The sequence below is a fragment of the Podarcis cretensis genome (assembly GCF_951804945.1).
Source record: "Podarcis cretensis genome assembly, chromosome: 14".
Classification (NCBI taxonomy): Eukaryota; Metazoa; Chordata; class Lepidosauria; order Squamata; family Lacertidae; genus Podarcis; species Podarcis cretensis.
This window is the reverse complement of record NC_137183.1, coordinates 36,088,129-36,110,892: the sequence shown is the minus strand read 5'-3', so window position 1 is coordinate 36,110,892 and position 22,764 is coordinate 36,088,129. Positions and strand designations below refer to the sequence as shown.

At 45.4% G+C, this 22,764-nt stretch overlaps 1 protein-coding gene across 1 annotated transcript in view; it reads left to right on the top strand.

Annotated features, from left to right (window-relative positions):
- WDR90 (WD repeat domain 90) overlaps positions 1-22,694 on the top strand; it is a 45,396-nt gene extending 22,702 nt beyond the window's left edge. The window contains exons 23-43 of the mRNA XM_079952848.1: positions 813-974; positions 2,270-2,398; positions 3,591-3,724; positions 3,846-3,883; positions 5,039-5,170; positions 5,993-6,175; positions 8,184-8,284; positions 8,632-8,734; positions 9,438-9,559; positions 9,954-10,113; positions 10,888-11,078; positions 12,000-12,168; positions 12,738-12,849; positions 13,876-14,047; positions 14,365-14,487; positions 14,651-14,831; positions 15,495-15,625; positions 16,983-17,126; positions 17,642-17,761; positions 19,212-19,296; positions 20,718-22,694. Coding sequence (XP_079808974.1) covers positions 813-974; positions 2,270-2,398; positions 3,591-3,724; positions 3,846-3,883; positions 5,039-5,170; positions 5,993-6,175; positions 8,184-8,284; positions 8,632-8,734; positions 9,438-9,559; positions 9,954-10,113; positions 10,888-11,078; positions 12,000-12,168; positions 12,738-12,849; positions 13,876-14,047; positions 14,365-14,487; positions 14,651-14,831; positions 15,495-15,625; positions 16,983-17,126; positions 17,642-17,761; positions 19,212-19,296; positions 20,718-20,905 — 2,880 coding nt within the window. The 3' untranslated portion in view covers positions 20,906-22,694. The remainder of the gene's footprint in view (positions 1-812; positions 975-2,269; positions 2,399-3,590; positions 3,725-3,845; positions 3,884-5,038; positions 5,171-5,992; positions 6,176-8,183; positions 8,285-8,631; positions 8,735-9,437; positions 9,560-9,953; positions 10,114-10,887; positions 11,079-11,999; positions 12,169-12,737; positions 12,850-13,875; positions 14,048-14,364; positions 14,488-14,650; positions 14,832-15,494; positions 15,626-16,982; positions 17,127-17,641; positions 17,762-19,211; positions 19,297-20,717) is intronic.
- The last annotated feature ends 70 nt before the right edge of the window (positions 22,695-22,764 follow it).

Sequence of the window (22,764 nt, the reverse complement as noted above, 5' to 3'; positions counted from 1 at the left end):
GGGCTATTCCTGTCCACCGTTGTCACTCCATAGTGCTGCCGTTCTCTCCTGACAAACATTTGTTTGATCCTGACTGGCCAGGATCCCTTCTTGCAGAGGTGGATTTAGTACAGCGTGACTGGTTTCCCTACACGGGGCCAAGGGAGTGCCTTCCCATCTCTTTCCCAAAGCCTAGTAAGCACTTGCTTCGGGAAGGAGGTGTAATGGCCATGACAGGGTCCTAAAGTCCTCCTTCCTCCTTCTCAAAGCCCAGTTAATGCTTGCCCAGCTTTGGGAAGGAGACAGGAAGGCTCTAAGACCCTGCCAGAGAGCTCTCACGCCTCCTTCCCAAAAGCTCAGCACCCTGCTTAACTTGACTTCAGTAAGGTGAGAATTCTCTTAGTAGCCTTTTGAGGCCTACTTTAGTTTGTGATAAGAGAACCGCGTCGTCCGCATAGAGGAGCGCTGAAATTGATTTTTCGGCCAATTTGGGGGCATGAAACTCCGGGGATGTTAGGTATTTGACCATGTCATTTATATATAAGTTAAATAAGGCTGGTAAGGTGACGTGAGGGTTGTATTACTAAGGTCGGCCCCTGCTGCTTTGTTGAAAAATAGTGCATCTCATGCCTTATGATGTTGTACAGTCCACTTCACTTAATTGTGCTGTATGTATAGGCCAGGCCTGAGTGTTCTCTTTCTAAATATTCCTCGTCTTCTGTTTTAGTGCAGAAATATTTTGCTTCAAGAAATGGGATATTATTATTATTATTATTATTATTATTATTATTATTATTATTACTATTACTATTATTATTTGTTCTGCCTGGCAGCTGCTGAGAGTAGATATGAGCATTTTGGATTTGGACAGCACTGTTCTGGACATGGCTGAGAGACTCTGCTTTGCCCCTTTCCCTCTGGGCCACCTGCTGGTGGCAACATGCTCGCAAAAGGTTCTGGTGATTGATGCCAAGTCTGGACGCTTGATCAGAGTGGTAAGGGACTCCTGTGGTCACTTCTTTGTGTTCTGAGGTTGGGCTCGCACACAGTTTCCAGGGTGTTTTTCCCCCTGTGCATTTGCCTCTGCAGTGAAAATCCCAGGGATTGCATCATTCTGAAATTACTAAATTATTGCCAGATGCCAATTTACTTGTATCTCTTGAAGTTTCTCAGTTGATCAGGCTCGTGCTCCCTATTCCCTTACTTTATTATGGAGACATTATTTATTCAAAGAAACAAAAGATACTCTCCTGGTTGACGTTTCTAAGGAGCTGGTACCCAAAAATGAAACATGCTGTAGACATAGTGATGGCAAAGGAATGAGCAAAGGCCATTCGGCTTAATCATCCTGATCAGACAGCACTCCTCTGAAGAAGAGGGAAATGAATCTCTTTGTCCTCATTTGGTTCCCAGCAGCTTAATGTAGCCCACAAATAGGCCACCCCCACAGGCCCCATGCTCCAGAGCAGGACTCTACTTCTCAGATCTTGAGAAATGGAATGAGGCCACATAGATGGTGATTCCAATGATTTCTTACCATTCCTCTTCAAAGTAATCTTATCCTTGGGTCTCCAACTGGTCTCAAAGGATCTGTGTCTACTGCAGCCTCTTGAAAGACCCTCCATGTTTCATGAACCAAAATCTTCTCAGTGTGCAGTTAGTTCCTCTCCCTTTTATCTTTCAAAGTCAGAATGGGCTAGACATAGCCAAATAATCTAATGGCTTTGCACAAAGATTTTATTCTTTTGATCAGCAAGCCATAGAGGACCTTAAAGTCCCAGTAGTGGATGCTTTTGTAGCAGCCCTCCTGAGTGGATCTGTCATCCCAACTGATGGAGATGCGCTTCTCAAAGATGTGTCAGAGCACTGCTCAGACTTTGACCTGAACCCTACTCAGGAGCCTGTGTTCACTCTTTCTTAGGGCAGCCTTCTCTGCTACGTTTGGTTGGATGGCTTGGTAGAGCAACCACATAATGACTCGGTCCAAAAGCACACACAAAAGATTTCTGAAATGGTAGTGTCCATTGCCAATGCTACCTGGGACCCCACCCGGTTTTCCATGGGGACCGTAATAGTGGGGGCAGTAGCTAGGAGATTAAAGCATTGAAATGTTGACACTAGATATGGTTCACCTTTATATAAATCTCTTTGCAGGGTTGCTAACTCCACTTATTTGATTACTTCCTATCTCTTTACAAACATTCTTTTCTTTGTGTCTGTTCTCAGTGTATTTGTCTTTTTGGTGGAAACAGATGGGTTCAATATTGGGGGTGGTTTGTCTTGATTGCAGGTCCCACAAGTGCACAAGCAGTCTTGTTCTTCGTTGGCCTTCAGCTCCGATGCCCGGTTTCTTTTGACAGCTGGCGATAGGGTCCTCAAGGTGTGGGATTATGGCATGAGATTTGATGTCAACTCTCAGGTACTATACTCAACAACAGGGCAGTCTTTCCCCCTCCAGTTGTCAGTGTTCAGGCTAGATTGTACAGTAAACAGCATAGTAGAGCATTCAAGTGATGAAATGGAGCCAGAACAGGGCCACAGAGAAACAAACAGGGGGGAGAACTATCATTGTGCTTGGGGGAATATCTTTCGGCGAACAACAACAACACCCAAGAGGTGCAGAACTCCCTGAAACTGATTAAGGAGAGGTGAAAATGTTCAGCAGACATTGAATGTTGAATCTCACTTGGAAAAGGAAAAAAAAAAGAGAAACTGTGAGGAGAGAATAGAATGGTTGACTGGAATCCTGAATAGAAGCAAACCTATAAAGATGTAAATATATTGCAATGGTCAGTTGTTGAGAAAACCCCCCCACTTCATTCTGCATGTTATGTTTCTGAATACAGTGGATACATTGATTACTGAATAAGAAATTAATTTGAGGGAATAAATTAAGATAGGACGACTTTCTCTAGAGATGATTTGGGGAGTAAATTAGTGGGGGAAATTGGAGGGGAGTTGAATTGATTTGGAGCAGACTGTTGAAAAACGTAATGTAAATCAGTTGAAAAGGAAGTGATCTGAGATGGGGTGCAAATTTAATTAAAGAACATACCAGGTGTGATTTGGATAGAAAAATTAGTTGGCTTGTCTTCTGTGATGATTAAAATTTGCGTCTATCTTTTTAGTGGCTTGCAGTGCCGTCGCTCTGTAGCACAGTCACATGCATGTTTACTTAGGAGTAAGTCCCACCATGTTCAATGCGACATATTATCTAGTGTGCATGCTTAGGATTTGAGCCCTCAGCATATAAGTTTTCACTTATTCATTTCACTTATTGTTTGGAAATCATTACATCTAATCAAGATTGCTAACAACAACAAAAGGATAGAGATGCCAAAAATATATGCAATAATATATTTACTGAAGCTGCCATTGTAAACACCCCTGAAAATGAAATTTTGAAATCCTAAGTCAACCAGAGGAGCTTCATGTTTGACTGGAGATTTCAACTTTGGTCTCCCCCGATCCTAGTCCAACACTCTTAACCACTAGTTTGCATGGTGTAAGTATAATAATTTGGGTCTCCCTGTCTTTACATGCTCTGCAATGTAGTTCCAAGAGGCCAGCCACTGACAAAGGACATTCTGCTTTTGCTTTTCTTTCTCCAGGTGTTTATTGGCCATTCTGAGCCAATACAGCAGGTGAGGTTCACCCCTGACCAAAGGCAAGTCATCAGTGTTGGAGATGCCATCTTCCTCTGGGATTTCCTAGGTGTGTTTGCAGAGGAGTCCTTCAAGGATGAGTAAGAGCCCAACGTTTCCTCACTAAAGCAATTGTCTTTGGAAATATGATAGGTGCCTGCATATTTACATCTGCATTTTCATTTTCCCGTCTTTTAAACTCTGGACTTGTTACCATTCCAGAATCGATTCCTCCGAGTCCTCAGATTCTAACAGAGTTGGTAAGTCTGCATTTGTTGCTGAGTTATGCTACTTGCAAAATCCCACAGCTGTCTTACAATGAAATAGCTATCATTACTTCGCTGGGTGATTGAGCGAGTGGTTGCTGAACAACTCCAGGCATGCCTGGAAGAAGCGGACCATTTGGATCCCTTCCAGTCCGGGATTCAGGCCTCATCACGGGACTGAAACTGCCTTGGTCGCACTGGTCGATGATCTCCAGCAGGCTAGGGACAAAGGTGAGAGCTGTTTCCTAGTTCTGCTGGATCTCTCAGCGGCTTTTGATACCATCGACTATAACATCCTTCTGTTCCGTCTACAGGGGCTTGGAGCTGGGGGCACTGTTATACAGTGGTTCTGCTCCTTTCTCCTGGGCTGTGTCCAGAAAGTGGTGGAGGGGGGATGAGTGTTCAGACCCCTGGGCCCTCACTTGTGGGGTGCCTCGGGGTTCTGTCCTCTCCCCCATGCTTTTCAACATCTACATGCAGCCGCTGGGAGAGATCATCAGGGGGTTTGGGCTGGGTGTTCATCAGTACAGTAGTCTCTAAAGAGCTCTGCCATTGCATCTATTACTGTCTGTGTATGTCTTTGACACAGATTTGTAGACAGACATTTTCCTGGTTGTCTTTGGCAAGTAGAGAGATTTTCCAGGTGAGCAGAGCAGGGAGGGAGGGTTAAGGCTATTTCCTTTTATGGACCAAATGCCTGATATATGGGGCAAAGGGACCAGTAAAAATGGGTTTGGGCTAATAACTATGACCTTTAAAATTCAGGAAGTTTCCTGTTTTGACTGGGGGGGTGTTAAAAAATTAAAAATTGGGACATAACCATTTTCAGATTAACCCTAACAGTCATTAGAGCTGTTGACAACTACAACCATCAAAAGAGGTGACAAAGGTGTTACTTCTGTTCATTATATTTGTATCTTATCCTTTCTCAGGTCAGTTCAAGGTTTTGTCTTCCCCCACTCCTTTATATCCTCTCAACCCTGGGAGATAGGCTAGGCTGACAAGTGAATGACTGGTCCAAGGTCACGCAGTAAATTTCATGACTGTGGAATGTTTTCCCTTGATATCCCTGGTGCCAGTTGAGCACTTTAACCATTAAACCACCCTGCCTCTCATTCTCTCCCCCCCTTTTCTGTTCTTTATCCACAGAAGCCAATCTGGAAAGGTCACATGATTTGACGCCCGGGGCTAATGATATCCCCCGCCAGGTGGTTCCTCGGCCTACCATTGTGTCCCCACCTTGTCTGGAGCTCAGCTCCATCCATCCACTGGGGCATTGCGGTGAGCAGAGAGCACTCCAAATGAAGCAAATATTTGTCAGCCCCTTAAAATCCTTCAGGCGCCCTGAACCGCATCCCCATTGTTGTCCGCCACTTGCTCTTTTCATTCCCTTCCATGCTTAATCAAAGTGGGTTGTATCCAGCTAACTTTTACTATTATTAATAAATCAAAGTTAGTAATGTCATTAATTTCAAGTGGTCTACTCCGAGTAGACGTAGGTGAACATTCCATTTGTTTGGGGTAAGGATTATCAATTGCATCCCATAAAACAAACACTGAAAAGTTATCCAAACACAGGACACTGCCTTACGCTGAGTCAGACCATCTAGTTCCGTATTGTAGGCACTGACTGACAGCGATTCTCCAAGGTTTCAGGGCAGGGGGCATTTCCAGCCCTACCTAGAGGTGCTGGGAATTGAACATGTGACCTTCTGTGTTCAAAGCAAATTCTTGACCACTGAGATATGACCCTCCCCCTTACCGCTTGCTGTGAACAGCACTCTAACCAAACTGAATGAAAAAACATCAATCTAATTCCTTCTCTGTTCAGGCAGAAGGCTGGAAGTAGCCATTTCTTTCTGGCATTTTCATCCTTTCCACACTTTGTGTAAATTAAAATTCATTGGACTTGCCCTGCAGAACTGGCCTGGTCTCTGTTCCAGGCATGGTTCTCAGGGGGCTTTGTATTTTGGAGTACCTAAACGAAAGAACTGAAGCTAAAGTGTTTCAGTTCCATTGCTATACTTGAGCTCCAGAAGCTGATGTATAACAAGGGGCTGTTGCTCTTCTTTCACTCACTCTCCCCTGTTTCCTCTCTTTCAGATACTTCTGAATCTGAAGAAGAGAAGGAAGCATATCAGAAAGGCAGCTACAGAGAGGCTGTTAATGAGGATAAAGTCCGGTTAATTCTTGCTTTGAAGGGCACTGTCCCTAGTGAAGACTCTCTGGCTGTGAAACCTGAAGTCATTCAGCCTTGTCCAAGACCCCGTAGCCATGCAGGGAATGGTAAGTCAACATGTACAGGCTCAACATGTACAGTTCTTCTCAAGATAGCAGATGCTTGCCTTTTTTTAAAAAAATAATATTTATTAACATTTTAAAGACTGCAAAAGAAAGACAAAGAATTAAACAAAACAAAACAATACCATACAAAAACAAAAACACCACACAACACCAACCCCCAAACATTAAATTAACAAAACCAAACAAACACAATTTAAAACACATCTAATAAGTTCAGTATCTTAACTTTCATTTACTTGTTTCAATGACCTTCTCACACCTCCCTTTTTGTATTCCACTTTAATTAACTGTTTCAGCAATTCCTTTCCATCTTCCTCTGTTTTCTGTCCTGTAATTTATCTTAACATATTCTAACCTTATTTTTCCCTTTAATATATAATTGTCTTAACATATTTTAATTTTATTTTCCCTTTAATACTCTAATAATCCATTTGTACTTAATTCTTTGTAACATTTCTACTAAAGCCATATAGCTGCTTTCCAACATTTTTCTAACATTCATTAATTTTACAATATTTTTATAAATAGTCTTTAAACTTTTTCCAATCTTCTTCCACCGACTCTTCTCCCTGGTCCCGGATTCTGCCAGTCATATCCGCCAATTCCCTATAGTCCATCAACCTGGTGATTTTCTGTCCGATGCTCTTAACTCTTTTCCAAGTCCCTTCTGCGAGTCTTCTTCATATTTATACATGAACTTTACTTTGTCTTCCACTGATCTTATTTTCATTTTCCTTCCTTTGAGGCTAAAGAGTAGATCTCGGGGAAACTCCCACCTAAAGATGATTTTATTCCTTCTCGACAGGGCAACCAAATCTCCGTAGTTAAATCTAAGATCCGAAAGGTATTTCAGGACGTCTTTCAAAATTTCCACTCTTGACTGTTGTTCTTCTAAGTTCCTCTGGTATTTCCAACAGTCTCTTATTTTGTTCTTCTCTTTTTTCCCTCCTCTTCCAAGTCCGGGAGCCCTCACAGTTTTAATCTCTTCTTGACCCAAGTCCCAGTCCCAAAAGTCATCAAATTCCTGTGTAAGGAAATCTATCAAACTTTCCTTCTCCAGTTCAGGTAGGGCTCTGATCCTTGAAATCTGATTTTCTTTAAATTCAGTCATAGCAGGCATCAACTTTTAGTCATCAAATTGCATCTGTAAGGCTGGGACTCTCTCTCTCTCCAGTTGTGTTACTTTAGGTTCAACGGCAATAACTTTCTCCCTAGCCTTCTCCGCAGTTTGCCATGTCAAAGTAGATTCCTGTGTCAGTTTCTGAATAGTTTCTATATAGGTGTTCACTTTTTGTCCCAAATTATCAATTTTGGTAGTTACCACATCCATCTTTTTGTGAAGCTGTTCCAGTGAGTCACTTATCTTACATAATACAACCACTAAGGCCTCTTCTGTCAACATTCTTAACCGATTCAGGGTCTCCAGAATCTCACAGGTTTTTATCTTGCAGCTGGAAATTCCCTCAGCTCAACTCTTGTGACAGTTTCAAAAGCTTCCTCTAGAGGGAAACAGTTCCTCTAGAGGGAAACAGTTTCTATTTGTATTAGTCCTTTCAAACTCAATTCAAACAATAAAGTTAGTTTCAATTTTCTGTTACTTTTGCTCCTTTTTAAACACAGACGGAGACCATGGAAACAATGTATTCCTCTTATTTCTAATGGGTCTCCGCCTTCGCCGTGGCGGCCAGACCTGGAATCCTACGAAGCAAATTCCTCCCGATCAGAGGAATTCCGCCATTACCGGAAGCGCTAACCCGGAAGTCCTAGCAGATGCTTGCTTTTTATCCATATGTATGTTACTACATCTGGTTTGATTGTGTGCTTCATCTGTTTCCCAAGTTTGCAAAGTATTAAGACCAATTTTCGCAGCTCGTAAATAATAATTTATTGGGAAACATGCTAAAATTCTATATAACAATGGCTCTTAAATAATGCTGTCATAAACTCTGCGCTAAAAGATACTTTCCAATTGTTCTCTCTTGCGTGCTAGAAAGTAGAAAGGAAAGCAAAGGATCCAAACCCCAAAACAACACCTGCCCAGACTGCTACAGGCACTTTACCCCTCGTTTCAAAACATCGGCACCCCAGAAGGTAAGAAATGGCCTGGTGTAAGCATAAAAATCCTGTTGAATCATACCAGGGCCTATCTAGGATCAGCATCCTGTTCTCACAGTGGTCAGCAATATGCCCATGGGAAGTCTGCAAGCAAGACCCCAGTTCAACAGGATTCCCCCCATTTGAAAACCCCAGCAACTGGTGTTCAGAGCGATATTGGTCTGGTCTCAAGACTTGATGAAATGGTTTCTGAGCAAAATAAGAGTCTCAGTGCTTTTTAGAGCCCCCTTTTCCACATGGTCAAGTTTTCCCGAGGCAGTGTGAGAGACATGTCTGGAATCTCTTCTCAAGTTATGCTGAAGCTGTGCGTGTTTGTCTTCTAGGTATTCTCCTCTGCTCTAACTAGTAACGAGGGCCTGAAACTAAAAGCAGTCATTGGCTACAATGGGAATGGCCGGGGAAATATGGTCTGGAATCCAGATACAGGTATAGTCTGCGTTTGCGAATTGAGATTCCTAAATCTGTCAATCTTCTGTACCCAAACCTTCAGATGGACAACCAAACCAGCTGGCATCTTTGTCAGAAATGTATTACAAGAAAATCAATTCTACTGAAACTATGTAGCATGTTCAGGGCTGGAGTGCAAAGCCCTCTGAAATCAGTTGGTGTTAGAGTCTAGTTGCTCATCCCATTAGCCAGGCTCTGTTGTGAAAGCTGTCTCTTGACATCCGAGGAGAGCGGAAGGGGCTTGCCTTGAAGTCATGTTGATAGAGAAGGAGAGGTCTCTCAGCAGCAGACATCTTCCTTCTTTTACCTCCCTTGGCTTATCTCCTCTAGCTCAGTTGGTAGAGCACGAGACTCTTAATCTCAGGGTCGTGGGTCTGAGCCCCATGTTGGGCAAAAGATTGCTGCATCGCAGGAGGTTAGACTAGACATCCCCTATGTTCCCTTCCAAGTCTATAATTCTATTACTCCCTGGAAGCGTGGGAGATGCAGTAATTGGCTGAGTGAGATAATGGAAGGTAAAAGCCTGCTAGGCAGTGGACACTCAGAGGGTGCTTGCTTTTTCACATGGTGGATCCAGACAGGCTCCTACTCCCAACTTGACTGCATTTGGTGGTTTGTGGCTTTGCCCATCCTTTGCATGCAGAATTCCAAGCACTGAATGCAACCTCTTCTCTCTCCTTAGGTTTCTTTGCCTACAGCTGTGGCTGTCTGCTCATTGTCGAAGACCTGCACTCTGGATTCCAGAAGCATTGGCTTGGTCACCCTGAAGAGATTTCAACATTAGCTGTTAGCCATGATGCTCAGGTACAAACATTCCTGTTTCCATTAAGAACATCTGGGTGGTCTAGCTAGCACAAACCACCTGCTTTCCTTCTAATGCAGTGGGTACTTCTGGCGACAGGCACAGCACTTCTGAACAGCCAGTGGGCTATGAATGCTCTGCTCCCTTTTCTCCTCACTAACAGGAGGAGGAAGAATGTGCTTGCCAAGCATTTCGCTGAGCCTTAGGCTGTGTTTAGCTTTTGGTCTGCCATTTGGGTATTTGTTCATGCCCCTGACACAAAGCAGGCTGCCACTTTGCTCTGCTGCTGCTTTAGTGATTTGTATTGTTGGCTGCCCTGATTGCACTCCAGGTCAGTAGAAGGTCAGGATAATAAAAGTGCTAACTAATAAAACAAACAAATGAATATCCCCGCAGGCCCTTGCTTCTGCCTCTGGTCAGGGTCATGGAGAGTCTCGCTGCCAAATTCGCATCTGGAATGTCCAGGATGAATCCTGCCAAAAGGTTCTGTTCCATCACGAGACCCAAGTCCAAGCCATGGCGTACTCTCGGGATGACTGCCTCCTTGCTACTCTAGGTGGGCATAAGCAGTGAAGAGCACACAGGGTATTGGGAGAGCTTTTTGTGTTGAAAGACCTAGAATTTCTCTCCCAGAGGAAAAGAAAAATCTCCTACATGAGACTGAAATAAAATAGGCCCGTTAATCATGTTTATAGAAATACTGGATTTGCACACTGCAGATGACTTAATCTGCACCGAGCTGCTGCCACAATTACTGCGGCACCTTAGAGCAAGGCCAGAAATGGAAAGGGGCCACAGCACAGCTGCAAAGCACCTGCCTTGCATGCAGAAGGTCCCAGGTTCAATCCTTGGACTCTCCAGGTATAGAATTGTAGGTTTGGAAGGGATCCCAAGGGGCATCTAGTCCAACTCTGGAACCCAGGAATCACGGCTAAAGATTCCCTGACAGATGGCCATCCAGCCTCACTTTAAAAAACTCCAATGAAGGTGTGTCCACCTACTTCCGAAGTAGCCCATTCCACTGTCCAGCAGCTCTTACCCTCAGAAAGTTATTCCTGATGTTTAGTTAGAATCTCCTTTCTTGTAATTCGAATCCATTGGTTCAGGTCCTACCCCCTGGAGCAGCCGAAAGCAAGCTTGCCCCATCTTTCACGTGACAGCCCTGAAGTTATTGGAAGATGGCAGTCAAATCAGCTGTCAATCTTCTCTTCCCCAGGCTAGGGTGGGGCTGGGAGAGATGGTTTGAACAGCATCTTGGCTTTTATTGTTCAAGGGTTTGTTCGTTTTGATGTGTTTTTGCACACTGAAATGTGTACTCGGTGGTTCCCAGGGGACTACATTGACAGAGTCATTGCCTTATGGAACGTCCACACTTACGAGCTGATGTCATCCACTCGCGTCTCTGAGCCAGTCCACGAAATCGCTTTTAGTCCGCTTTCTGCGGGACACCTTGCCTGCGTGGGGAAGGGAGCAGTGACCTTCTGGCTAACGGAGCAACAGGGGGCTGACATTAGCCTCAAGGTACTTCACCTGCGTCACACTCTGGTGTTTCACAGCAGGGGTGGGTGTCAGGGATTGGGCAGAGGAGGAATGGTGAAGACTCCCCCCCCCCCAATCCTGGCCCTTCTAGGGAGGAGGAAGAGGAAGACAGTATAGATTTACAACAGGAGTTTGAGGGAGTTTGAGGCAGATGAGGGGAGAAGTTGGGAAATCCTGGGAGAACCGGAGCAAAACCTGGCTGACACGTTGCCATTAGAAAGCATTTCAGACCCTCCCTCTCCCAGAACCCGGCAAGCCTTAAAAGTAGGAGAGCGAAGAGCTCGAAGAGGATGACAAATGAGGAAGTGGGGGGGGGTGGGGGTGGAGATTCACTCGGTACAACACCATTATCCAAGAGGCTGGGTTCTATAGCCTCTCTCTGTAAAGACTGAAATAAAAAAGGGCTGTAAGAAACATTTCCTTGTCTCCTGGGCAACCAGCTGGGAGCCGCTGACAGCATCCTGACAGTGGGGTACCTCAGTCAGGCAAGGACACCAAATGTGGCCTTCCTAATCTGGCCCTCAGGACTCTCCCCTGACCACACAAACCCTCCAAAGCCCACATCCTTCACTGACTGGAATGTATCCTTGAACTCTGATAATGCCTCTTGTTTACCTAGATGGAGGATAGAAAGGGTGGGTGGGTGAATGTGTGCAGAAAGTAGTCTAACTGCAAGGTTTGGGATAGCTGCTCCACCTACTTTTGCCTCAGGCCCTTCATGACATGTGGTCCCCAGATGTTTACCCACAAGAGAATCTGGCCTTTGGGCAGGAACAGGCACCCTACCCATGTTTTTGAGACCCAGAAAAAGGAGTAGAGTCAAAAGGTTAGGAGTTCAGCCTCAAGGCTGACAGTGGGGGGACATAAACAGCTCCCAAGGCACTACTTTTCTTCTGACTTCAGGTTCACAGAGTCCCTGTCCCTGATGCAATTGGTCCAGTGGAGCTGACCTCATTGTGCTACAGTGCTGGGTGCCTTCTGTACACTGGGACCAGCACGGGACAGATCTGTGCGTGGGACATGCAGACGAATCGTTGTTTCATGACATGGGAAGCTGTTGAGGGGGAGATTGGTGAGTCTTTGGGCAGCTGTCTTCACACAACCAAGCTTTCAGGAGAAGCGGGGGAGGGGCATGGCTCAGTGGAAGAGCATCTCCTTCGCATGCAGAAGGTCTTGGGTCAATCCCTGACATCTTCAGATACAGGTGGGAATGTGCCCTATCTGAAACCCTGGCAGTCAGTGCAGACTGTACTAAGCTACTTGGAGAAATGTTCTGGCTTTGTCTTAGCACCTTGGTCCAGCCCAGTTTTGATTCTCAGATGCTAGAATTGATTGTGGCTGGATTTAAGATGTTTTTTATGTTGTCTGTGTCATTTTTTCCCCATAAAGCACCCCTTAACCCTCACTGCTGTAGCTCCCACAGCCACCCTGGCAAGCTGCTGCTGATTTTTCAAAGTTGTTTGTGTCATTGGCTGTGGGAGCTGCAGTAGTGAAGGCTGGAAGAAAAGAGTCTTGTGGTTTGTACCCTCAATGCTCCGCTTTGGATAGTCAAAGATCTCTGGAAGGGATGTCTCTATGGTGCTGACATCACCAGAGGAGGAAACCCAGCCATTAACCAGAATAAATGCTTGACTTGTCTAGGGGTGCTGCAGTGTCACAGAGACAGGCTAGTCAGCGGCAGCAACACCAAAAGAATTCAGCTGTGGTCAGTGGCAGCGGTTCAGGAGCTGAGAGTGAAAGGTTCCAGTGCCAGGTAATGCATCATCTGACTTAGGTTTGCTTAGCCCTAGAGAGAGGTGATATTTCAGATGTCCACTCAGGAACCTGTACTGGGTGGGTGGGTGGAGGGGAGAACAACAATCCATATTTTAAAAATCAGTTCCATGATCACAGGGAGGTGGGAGCCTTTCGGCCTCGAGGTATTGCTGAACTACAACTCCCATCATCCTTCTCCACTGACCATGGTTGTTGGAGCTAATGGGGTTTTTTAGTTCATCAGCCTCTGGAGAGCCAACAGTTCCCTGATCACAGGCCAGCATCAAGAAAAGATAAGCTTGATTAATGAGCCATTTCTTGATTTTGGAGAGCATAGGCTCCTTTATATTTTTACCAGCAAGTGCTTTCATACTTTTTCTAGGCGGTTATCTTTGACAAGCTCATTAAAGAAGAATATTTTGTGTTTGAAATTACTTTTCCCAAGGCAAAATAATCTTTCCTTGCTTAACTGAAGTGGCTTAATGAGTCTTTCCTGATTTGTGTGCAAATGAATATTAGGGATCATGTTAATAATTTGCATGACAAAGTTCTAGTGGACAGTCATGTTGTGTGGACTGAAGAGCTGAATACAGACATGGCTCTTACATGGACCTCATTGTAAACAGAGCATCTAGGGTTGCCTCGCCTAACCTGGTGCCCTCCAGATGCTCTGGACTGCAATTCCCATAAGCCCCAGCCCCTCTTTCTGGCCCTTGGAACGCTCTGCCACTGTCTTTTTACCCAGAGTGTTTGTACCTGCCTGGAATGTGTCCTTGAAATCTGAGAATGCCTCTTCCTTGTATGGATGGGAGAACACAGAGGAGAGTTGGAGTGTGTGTAGTAACTAGCCAGCTGTACAAGGGCAAAATTCACATCATGCCAGAGGGCTTTGCCCACCACTGGCATGTGGCCCTTGGGAGGATGCCTAGAAGGGAATGTGGCCCTCAGCCTGAAGAAGGCTCCCCACCCCTTCTCTGAAGCCCAGGTAGAGAGTGATTTATTGTTCTCCTTTTCCTCCCTGTAGATCTAGCTCAGTCCTTTTGGAACAGGAAATGACCCTGGATGGAACCATTGTAAGTGCCGCCTTCGACGACTGTATGGATATGGGCATTGTTGGCACGACGGCAGGGACGTTGTGGTACGTCAGCTGGGCAGACAACACCAGTATCCGGCTGATTAGTGGGCACAAGAACCAGGTAAGAGGTTTTGTAAGCAGTTCCTTGATGGTAAAGAGACCACTCTTCTTGGAAGTTTATCAAAGCTTCGTAATCTGGTGAACCGGGTTCGCGTCTCCGCTCCTCCACATGCAGCTGCTGGGTGACCTTGGGCTAGTCACATTTCTTTGAAGTCTCTCAGCCCCACTCACCTCACAGAGTGTTTGTTGTGGGGGAGGAAGGGAAAGGAGAATGTTAGCCGCTTTGAGACTCCTTCGGGTAGTGATAAAGTGGATTATCAAATCCAAACTCCTCCTCTTCTTCTTCTTCTTCTTCAATCCTCTCTGTTGCCACTGCAGGTTAGTGAGGTGGCCTTCAGCCCTGGAGAGTCTCACTGTGCTACCTGTGGGGAGGATGGCAGCGTGAGAGTTTGGTCCCTTGCCAGCCTGGAGCTGGTGGTGCAGTTTCAAGTGCTCAATCAGGTAATTGCCGAGATGAAATGCAGTCTCACAACACCCTAGAATTCACTAGAGATGAGTGACTCTTTTGATGGCATAACCTCCTAGCCCAGAAGTTTCATATTTGTGGTGTTGTGCCTGAAAGAACCAATGGGTATTCCCAATATGTTCCTTACTGCCCCTCTAGAGTTCCCTTTGCCTGGCGTGGAGCCCAGTGGCCACCACTGTCAGTGGGGAAGAAAGCCAGCATATTGTGGCAGGGTACAGCGACGGCACCATCCGGGTGTTCAGCGTTTCCCAGACAGAGATGGAACTCAAGATGCACCCCCACCCTGTGGCCGTAACTGCACTTGGATACTCCGCAGACGGTAGGACCTTTGATGCCAACATCAAATCATGACCCCAAAAGCACAGCATTATTATCAATTTGCGATGGGGTGGAAAGTTTGCAGGCTATGAAGGACTTGCTCACAAATTTATTGACATCTGCACGCATTATTATAGGAAGTGGAAGGGGCAAGCAGAATATAAAATGGAAGAATGGTATATAGTGGGTTATAGCTATTGATGATAATTTTACATGTGCCATTGAGGTAAGATGGGGAATATGCAGGAGAAATTATTTTGAGGCAGTATGAAGGGTGTTTGTAGAATATGTACTGTTCAACTGGAAAGGCTTCCAACCATCGCAAGAGGTGTTGAAATCTTGGAAGGTCGGATAGTTACAATGGAATGGTCTCGGTGGTGGGGTGCGCATTTTTTCTTATTTATTTATGATTATTACTTTGTCAAAATAATAAAAAGCACTGCTCAGGTGTCACTAAAAATTAATAATAACAATCAACAGCTCATTTAACATACGTAAGCTTTTAAGTAAACACACAGTGGGTGAATTCAAGTATCCATTAAGCAGCTCCCTTCTGACGGCTCCTAGGGCTGGAGGGTGGGGCAAGGCAGATGAAATCATCCAACCTCTGATGGCAACCTCCGAGTTTCTTTCCCCTCTTCTTTGTACTCCGTTCACTCTCTAGGGGAAATAATCTTGTCTGGATGCAAGGATGGGATGATGGCTGTCAGTAGTCCACGCACAGGGATGACCATTCGTGTCTTGACTGACCACCGATCCTCTCCTATCAATGTTATCCACTGCACAAGAAAGCAGGTGAGACGGAAATCTGTGTGACGTCCGAATAACCTTTCCTCACTGGCAAATCAATGGATTTTCAGCATTTGATTTTTAATTGAATCTGTGCTGTAAGCCACTTTGACCCAGTTTGCGCATAGCACAAAGCCAAACCACAACTTAGCGTGAATGAGGAAATGTGCAGTTTCACTGAACAAAGGTTCCAAGCGCTGCACTCCTTTCTCCATCCTGCTGTTGCCACCATGGTTTGTCTTCCCATTACATCCAGACTCGGGCTGTTGGTTTGTCTCACTCCAGGCAATAATTCAACCACTAAGATTCATGTGTAAGACTCAACAATTCAGTTCAAATCAGAAAAAAAAAATTGCAGTATGAAATGTAAAAACATTTGATGACAAATTCCTAAACCAGTTGGCACAGCACAGCAGGCTAGCAAAGAGGTATTTATTCAGTTGGCACTGAACAATAAACAGTGACCGTGCTGTCAGAAGGGAGAGCATTCCATGAACAGGGTGCCACTGCTGAGAAGATCCTACTGTGCATCACTGTGCAGTTTACTACATCCAGCAACAAGGCAACACCAAGGGCCTCCCTTGCAGCTCTTGAATCATGGGCCAGTTGGTATCGGGAAAGACATTCCTTCCAAGTATTTGTTCTCCAAGATTTGGAAAACCTTCAGTAGAGAAAGGCAGTCTAAAAATAGAGTATACCATTTTAACCAATCTCGTACTATTTTCTAATTGTATTATTATTTCATATGTGACCAGTTCTGTGCGCCTAATGCTTTCTCTTGTTCCCTCCTTACGTTTATTGCACATTATGTATTCAGCAGTAGTAGGGTGGCTATTCCTCAAGACACAAACACACTCTGGATTTATACTGAGCCCTTGTTACTCCCTTTTTTTACTTATCCGTACAATGGTATGTAGGGACATGGGTGGCACTGTCGGTTAAACCACAGAGCCTAGGACTTGCCAATCAGAAGGTTGACGGTTCGAATCCCCGTGAGGGGGTGAGCTCCCGTTGCTCGGTCCCTGCTCCTGCCAACCTAGCAGTTCGAAAGCACGTCAACGTGCAAGTAGATAAATAGGTACCACTCCAGCAGGAAGGACAACGGCGTTTCCGTGCGCTGCTCTGGTTCTCCAGAAGCAGCTTAGTCATGCTGGCCACATGACCTGGAAGCAGTACACTGGCTCCCTCAGCCAATAAAGCAAGATGAGTGCCGCAATCCCAGAGTTGGTCGTGACTGGACCTAATGGTCAGGGTCCCTTTACCTTTACCTTACAATGGTATGTCATCATGCCCTGCACCAGCAGTTTCAGAGGACAGATGGGTAAAACAAGAGCCGTTGTTATTTTGGTATCCTGTCCTCTAGCACCTAGAACTTGGCGTTGAAGGTGATGATCTCTGGTTGGCTGCAAGTGACGACCGACGTGTCAGTGTCTGGGTCTCTGACTGGATGAAGGACAAATGTGAGCTCATTGACTGGCTAAGCTTCCCAGCTCCTACAGGTCCTGAGGTGAGGATATCTTGCTGTAGCCTCCAGTCCTCTGCTGATGAGCTGAGCAATAAGCTTTTCAGCATGTGGTGTGTTTTGTAGTGTTGCTTGTTAAAATGTCCCGAGGCTGGAAAATTTTACAAGGGAGAAGCAAGAGCAGATTGAGTGTCTTCTTGGCATTTGCCAAATGAATATATAGGACGAGGCTAGCTGTGTAGCTCAGGAGATCTAGAAAACCGTGGTCACAAAGAATCTGTAGAATTTTGGCTTTAAATAAAGGACTAGTTTCTATTTCCTCATTTTTTGTGGAAAAGAGCTACATAGTCAAATGGCAGGTTTAGTTTGCACTAAATGCTTAGAAGGGTTTCTGGCTGAAGCTTCCAGATTTCGAAGAGGGGAAAGCGCTCCACTCCACACCCCAGAAGAAATAATTGTTCAGATTCCATTAACTTTGTGCTATCCCTGAACTGGAGGTTGGTTAGCTCCAAATGATGCACACCTGCCTTGTCACTCGTGCTTTTGCCTTTCCCCTCCAGGTACCCAACCCTCTGCCTCCCAGCCTAGCAGCATTTTGCCCTTGGGACAGAAGCATGATCGCTTATACAGGCTTTGGATTGCAGAAGGAGATCCTCTTCTACAGTCTGCAACAGAAACAGGTGCCTCATATCTTGGCTTGTCTGAGATCTTGTGTCTTCTACCAGCAGGACTGCTGGAATTGCATCTGACCAATGAGCCTAATGTTATTGGCTCAGCCATGGACTTGGTGGTGGGTCACCTTCTGTTGGCACGCTTCCCTTAATCTTTGTTATGGGTCTATTTTAGCTCTGCTAGCTGTTCCACTAGACAAGCAGAAACTTGACATCATATGAGAGTTGTCTCTCAGTGTTAGAGCATCTGTTTTGCATGCAGAGGGTTCCAGATTCAGTCCCCAGCATCTCCAGGTAGGGCTGAGAGAGAACCTCAGTCTGAGATCCTGGAGAGCTGCTGCCAGTCAGTGTAGACAGTGCTGAGCTAGAAAGACCAGCAAACAACAAAATGTAGTTTCATATGTTCCTGGGCTATATAATTTCAGGCTGCGGCAGCAGGGGATGTTTGTTATATATGCAAAACTCACATACACAGGAAATTTCTGGCTATTTGCCTGAGTCTCTAGGTGTTTGTGGTTTGGTGAACACAGGAAGCTGCCTTATACTGAGTCAGATGATTGACCCATTACTGTCTACACTGACTGGCAGTGACTTTCCAAGGTTTCAGGCAGGAGTCTCTCCCTTGGAGATACCAAGGATTGAATTTTGAACCTTCCATGTGTAAGACAGATGTTCTGCCACTGAGCCATGACCCTTCTCCTTTGTGGGAGAAGCATGAAGACTTGTGGCCCCCTGCCTTTAGTCTCAAAAACGCCACATGCCCTAGCACCAGAAATGTTACAGGGAGCTTCTCCTTGTTCTGTTTAGCTCATAGAGTTTGACTGAAAAGCAAAGCAGCACTAATGAAGTTGAGATGTAGCAGGTCACTGCAGTTCAACAGATCTGGATGCTGTATAACTTCCAGCCTCCCACCCCCACCCCCGGACTTGAGCAGGATTGGATGCCCAACTGCAGCAGAAATGGAGAGGGACAGAGCAACCCATGGATTGCTCCGTTTTCTCAATAGACCACCCAACTTATATCTGGGGAGGTTGACTCTCTCCCCACCCTCCTTCTTTTCTTTTGCATTTTCTCAAATGCCTAAGATTCTCCTGCAGAAGTGATGGCTTCTTCTTTTTTGCAGAGTCAAATTGCCCAGCCTAATGGGTCCCACCCTTTGTGCCCTCTGCAAGATGCTGCAATTGTTAGTTGCACATTACTGCACATTAATCTGATTGCATCTTAGAGTAGATTGCAACATTTATTGCAAGCCTACACATACAGGGGGTGCATTCCTTTGTTAATCTGGACATTTTTCTGTTCAAAAATGCCTGCAGGGAGAAGCTTCTCCTCTTATGCCTTCCTGGTGTGTATCGGGATGAAAAATAAGCAGCTTTTTCCACACTGCAAAAATAACACCTCCTCTTCATTTTGCAATAGATTCTAACACTTTGGGACTTTTCCTCTCACTTGTGTGCAGGTCATAGAGAAGATTCCCTTGCCGTACTTCGCCATGTCGCTAAGCTTGTCTCCTGCTGCCTGCATTATAGCCGTTGGCTTCAGTGGTGGGTATTCAGGAGACCCCAATGGGCAGGCGGGGGTAGTGTCTGAAGACCTCTGGGAAGGCGGTTCTGTATATGGAAAGAGCCAAGTAACCTTGCATAGGAACATAGGAGACAGCCTCACATGGAGTCAGGTCATTTGTCCATCTTGCTCAGTATTGCTACACTGACTGGCAACAGCTCTTCAGCGTTTCAGATAGAGGTTTTCCCCCTGCCCTGCCTGGAGAAGCTGCCAGGGACTGAGCCTGGGACCTCTATGAATGCAAAGCAAATGCTCTACTTAAATATCCATGGCACTTCAGGCTGCCTCAGAAGGTGATGGGGCTAGTTAAGTTGAAGCTGGATGGCTGTCAAGAGTGGTGTAGTTGCTGCCTGCATTGGAAATACAGCACTGAACATAGGAAGCTTCCTTATGCTGAGTCAGACCACTGGTTCATCTAGCTCAGTATGGTTTACACTGACTGGTAGCAGCACTCTTAAGTTTTCAGACTGCGAGTTTCTCCCTGTCCTACCTGGAGATGCCAGGGAATGAACCTGGGACTTCCTGCATACAAGGCAGATGCTCTAGCACGGAGCATCCCCTTTTGTTTTTCCAGTGCCCCGCAGAAGTGTTCTCACCTATCAGACAGGTGGGGCACTTGTGAGAAGAGTCTTGCTGGATCAGGCCAATGACCCATCTAGTCCTGCATCCTGTTGTCACCAGGTGCCCATAGGCAGTCCACAAACAGGACCTGAGTGCAGCAGCACTCTCCCCACTTATGAGTCCTGGGTACTCAGAGTGGAGGTAGAACATGGTCATCATGGCTGGTAGCCACTGATAGCCTTACCCTCCATGAATTTGTCTAATCCTTTTTTAAAGCCATCCAGTTGTGCATAGGGATGGACTTGCAGGAGACTTTTTTGGTGCTGAGTGTTATTCACATGCTTTTGAGCATATGCTCATAGTCACTAAGCCTAGAAACTTGAGATCATTCTCACCTTCAGGGAGCAGAATGTAGGGCAGTCGGCTTTGCCTAAAAGCCCATAGGGAACCCACCGAGGAGGTCCAAGGAAGCTAACAAAACTTGGGCACTGCATTGTCTTTGCTTTTTTTCTTTCAAAACCTGTTCTGTTATTGCCCTCAGGTGACAAACAAAGCAATGACCAATTTCACATGGCTGGTAAAAAAAACCTTCAGAGCAATGTGGACTCGCTTGCATGAGTCATCTGGTCAGAAGATTCCTGGGTGCTCTTTATTAATGTCTCTGCCCCCCCCCCCGAGGGCAGGGCACCCTGATGATTTATTGTCTGGAGAACTCGAAAATCCTGACGCCAACCCTGGCTGAGATTCTTGGGCAGATGATTTTTACACATGTACACATCCCTCAAATGCAGAATGGCACTGTCCTTGATTTTCTTAGCCTGTGGCTTTGTCTGCCCTACAGAGCGCATGTTGAGGCTGATCGAGCACCCAAAGAAGGCCGAGAGAGACTACCTGGGCCACGATGATGCTGTGTGCCTCTGCCGGTTTACCCCGTCTGGGGAACGCCTCTTCACAGCTTCCTATAATGAGATCCTGGTGTGGGAGGTCCACAGCAGAGGAACGCAGAAAGCAGGTTCCATCACCAGTTGAGTAGGGTGCAAGCATGGTTGCTACCTCACAGCCCTGGAAACTCCCCATCCCGATGCTGTGCACCAGCTCCAGCCTTCTGTTTCTGAGTTCAGCAACCAAAAATACCCAGGAGCTGCACAGCTGTCCCCATTGGACCATTCCCATTGGACCCAGGCAGGACCATTCCATGATCTCCATTTGACATTCCAGGAAGTGAAAGTGGTCAGTGGCGATTAGCCAGAGTCTGCAGGGATTGGGAGCCAAAATGCCAATGCCCCCTTCTTCCACATGTGCTTCTCCTCCATTTAGGCATACCAGCCCCTTACCTGTCAATCACCCCCCTTCTTCATATTGGGATGGAGGATGGGAAGGAGTCCCCCTTTCCTACATTTTCCTACGTTCTGGCTGTCTTATCTCCTTTTTCACCATGGTAGGACAGCTAGCTTGATCAGAGCTCCTGAAATTTGGGGCAGGCAAGCTGTAGGTTGATGCCTGGATTTTATGGGGATGTCTATTGCCCTCTTTCCTGTTGGATGCAGTGGGCATCAATGCAGGTATCTGATAACAGCCACTTCTCAAGCAAGCAGGGCATATCCTCATCCACATTTTCTGAATGGGAAGGTTCTAGGACTGGGTGACCTAAGCTGCTCAGGATCAGGCTCCAACACACCAGCATTTTCACACTTCCTTGACCCCCTTGAGGTTGAAGGATGGGCAGTGGTCACTCAGAAATAGCCCAGCCCCTCGTGAAGAGCAGCGGTGGTCATTTAGCTACTCTTCCAGAATGTCACTTTTGAAATGCTGACAAAGAGATGATCTCGTTCTATTTTTTTACTATATATTAGTTGAGCTCATTATACCCAATTATAACTTGTTATGTATTACACTACAATTGCGTCCTGCACAGGGGTAATGTTCCAGGGCTGGCGCATATACGCAAAAACACATATACTCAAACCACTCTCCCACAAGAACTTCCCAGAACCCAGTAAGCAAGTACGAGAGCTTAAAAGCTCTTTCTGGGCCAGGAAAACTTTATGCAAAAGGAGCTTTTAGGCTCTCCCATCATGGGTGCAAGCAATTTGTCTGATTTCAACTGGCTGGTTTTCAACTGTGTAAGGTTCAAATCACACAAGTTAAATAAATGTATAAGATGCAATTCTGCTGTACATATGGATTAGGATGAGTTTCTTGATTCTTAGCATTAAGAATGTGTACACATTGAACATTCCTCCCCCTCCCCCAAAAAAGAGAGACCGAAATGGGTTCATTATTCCTCGCTCATCTGTCCCAATACTAAATTTTGATTTTATGGTTCTCTTTACTAAGTTTTCTGTTGACTATATGAGAACCAGAAGGGATTACACACACACTCCAGCAGTTTGCTGTATTCTCTCAGCAAATACAGCGGCAAAACGTATAAAATCACATACAAAAATCAGCCGTGACCATGATAAGGATAAACACTGAGTGGAAACTTTGTGAGCACAAATTTGCCTTTCTTTTTTCAGAAAGAAAAATATTTTTAAGGAGTATTATCAGGGATGTTCTAGAGTGTTGTGTTTTTTTAGAATGCACAAATGATTGGGCAATAGTTTGCTTCTGAGGTGCAAAGCTGATAGAAATGGAATTGCTCATAAACCAGGCAGTGAAACAATTCATATTTCCACTTCTGTATCTCAAATGTGGCCTTAACACATAACTACATTGCTAGAGTTTTTGTTTGTAATTTATAGTAAGATGGAAGTTTTTAGTAAGATGTGTTTTTAATTTTTGATCTAAAATAAAGTAGTATTTTTGTGCATTTGAACTTTTGTAGAGTTCCAATTTTGTATGTAGGCTTTAAGGTATCTGGGACCATGTAAAAATGGACAAGACTC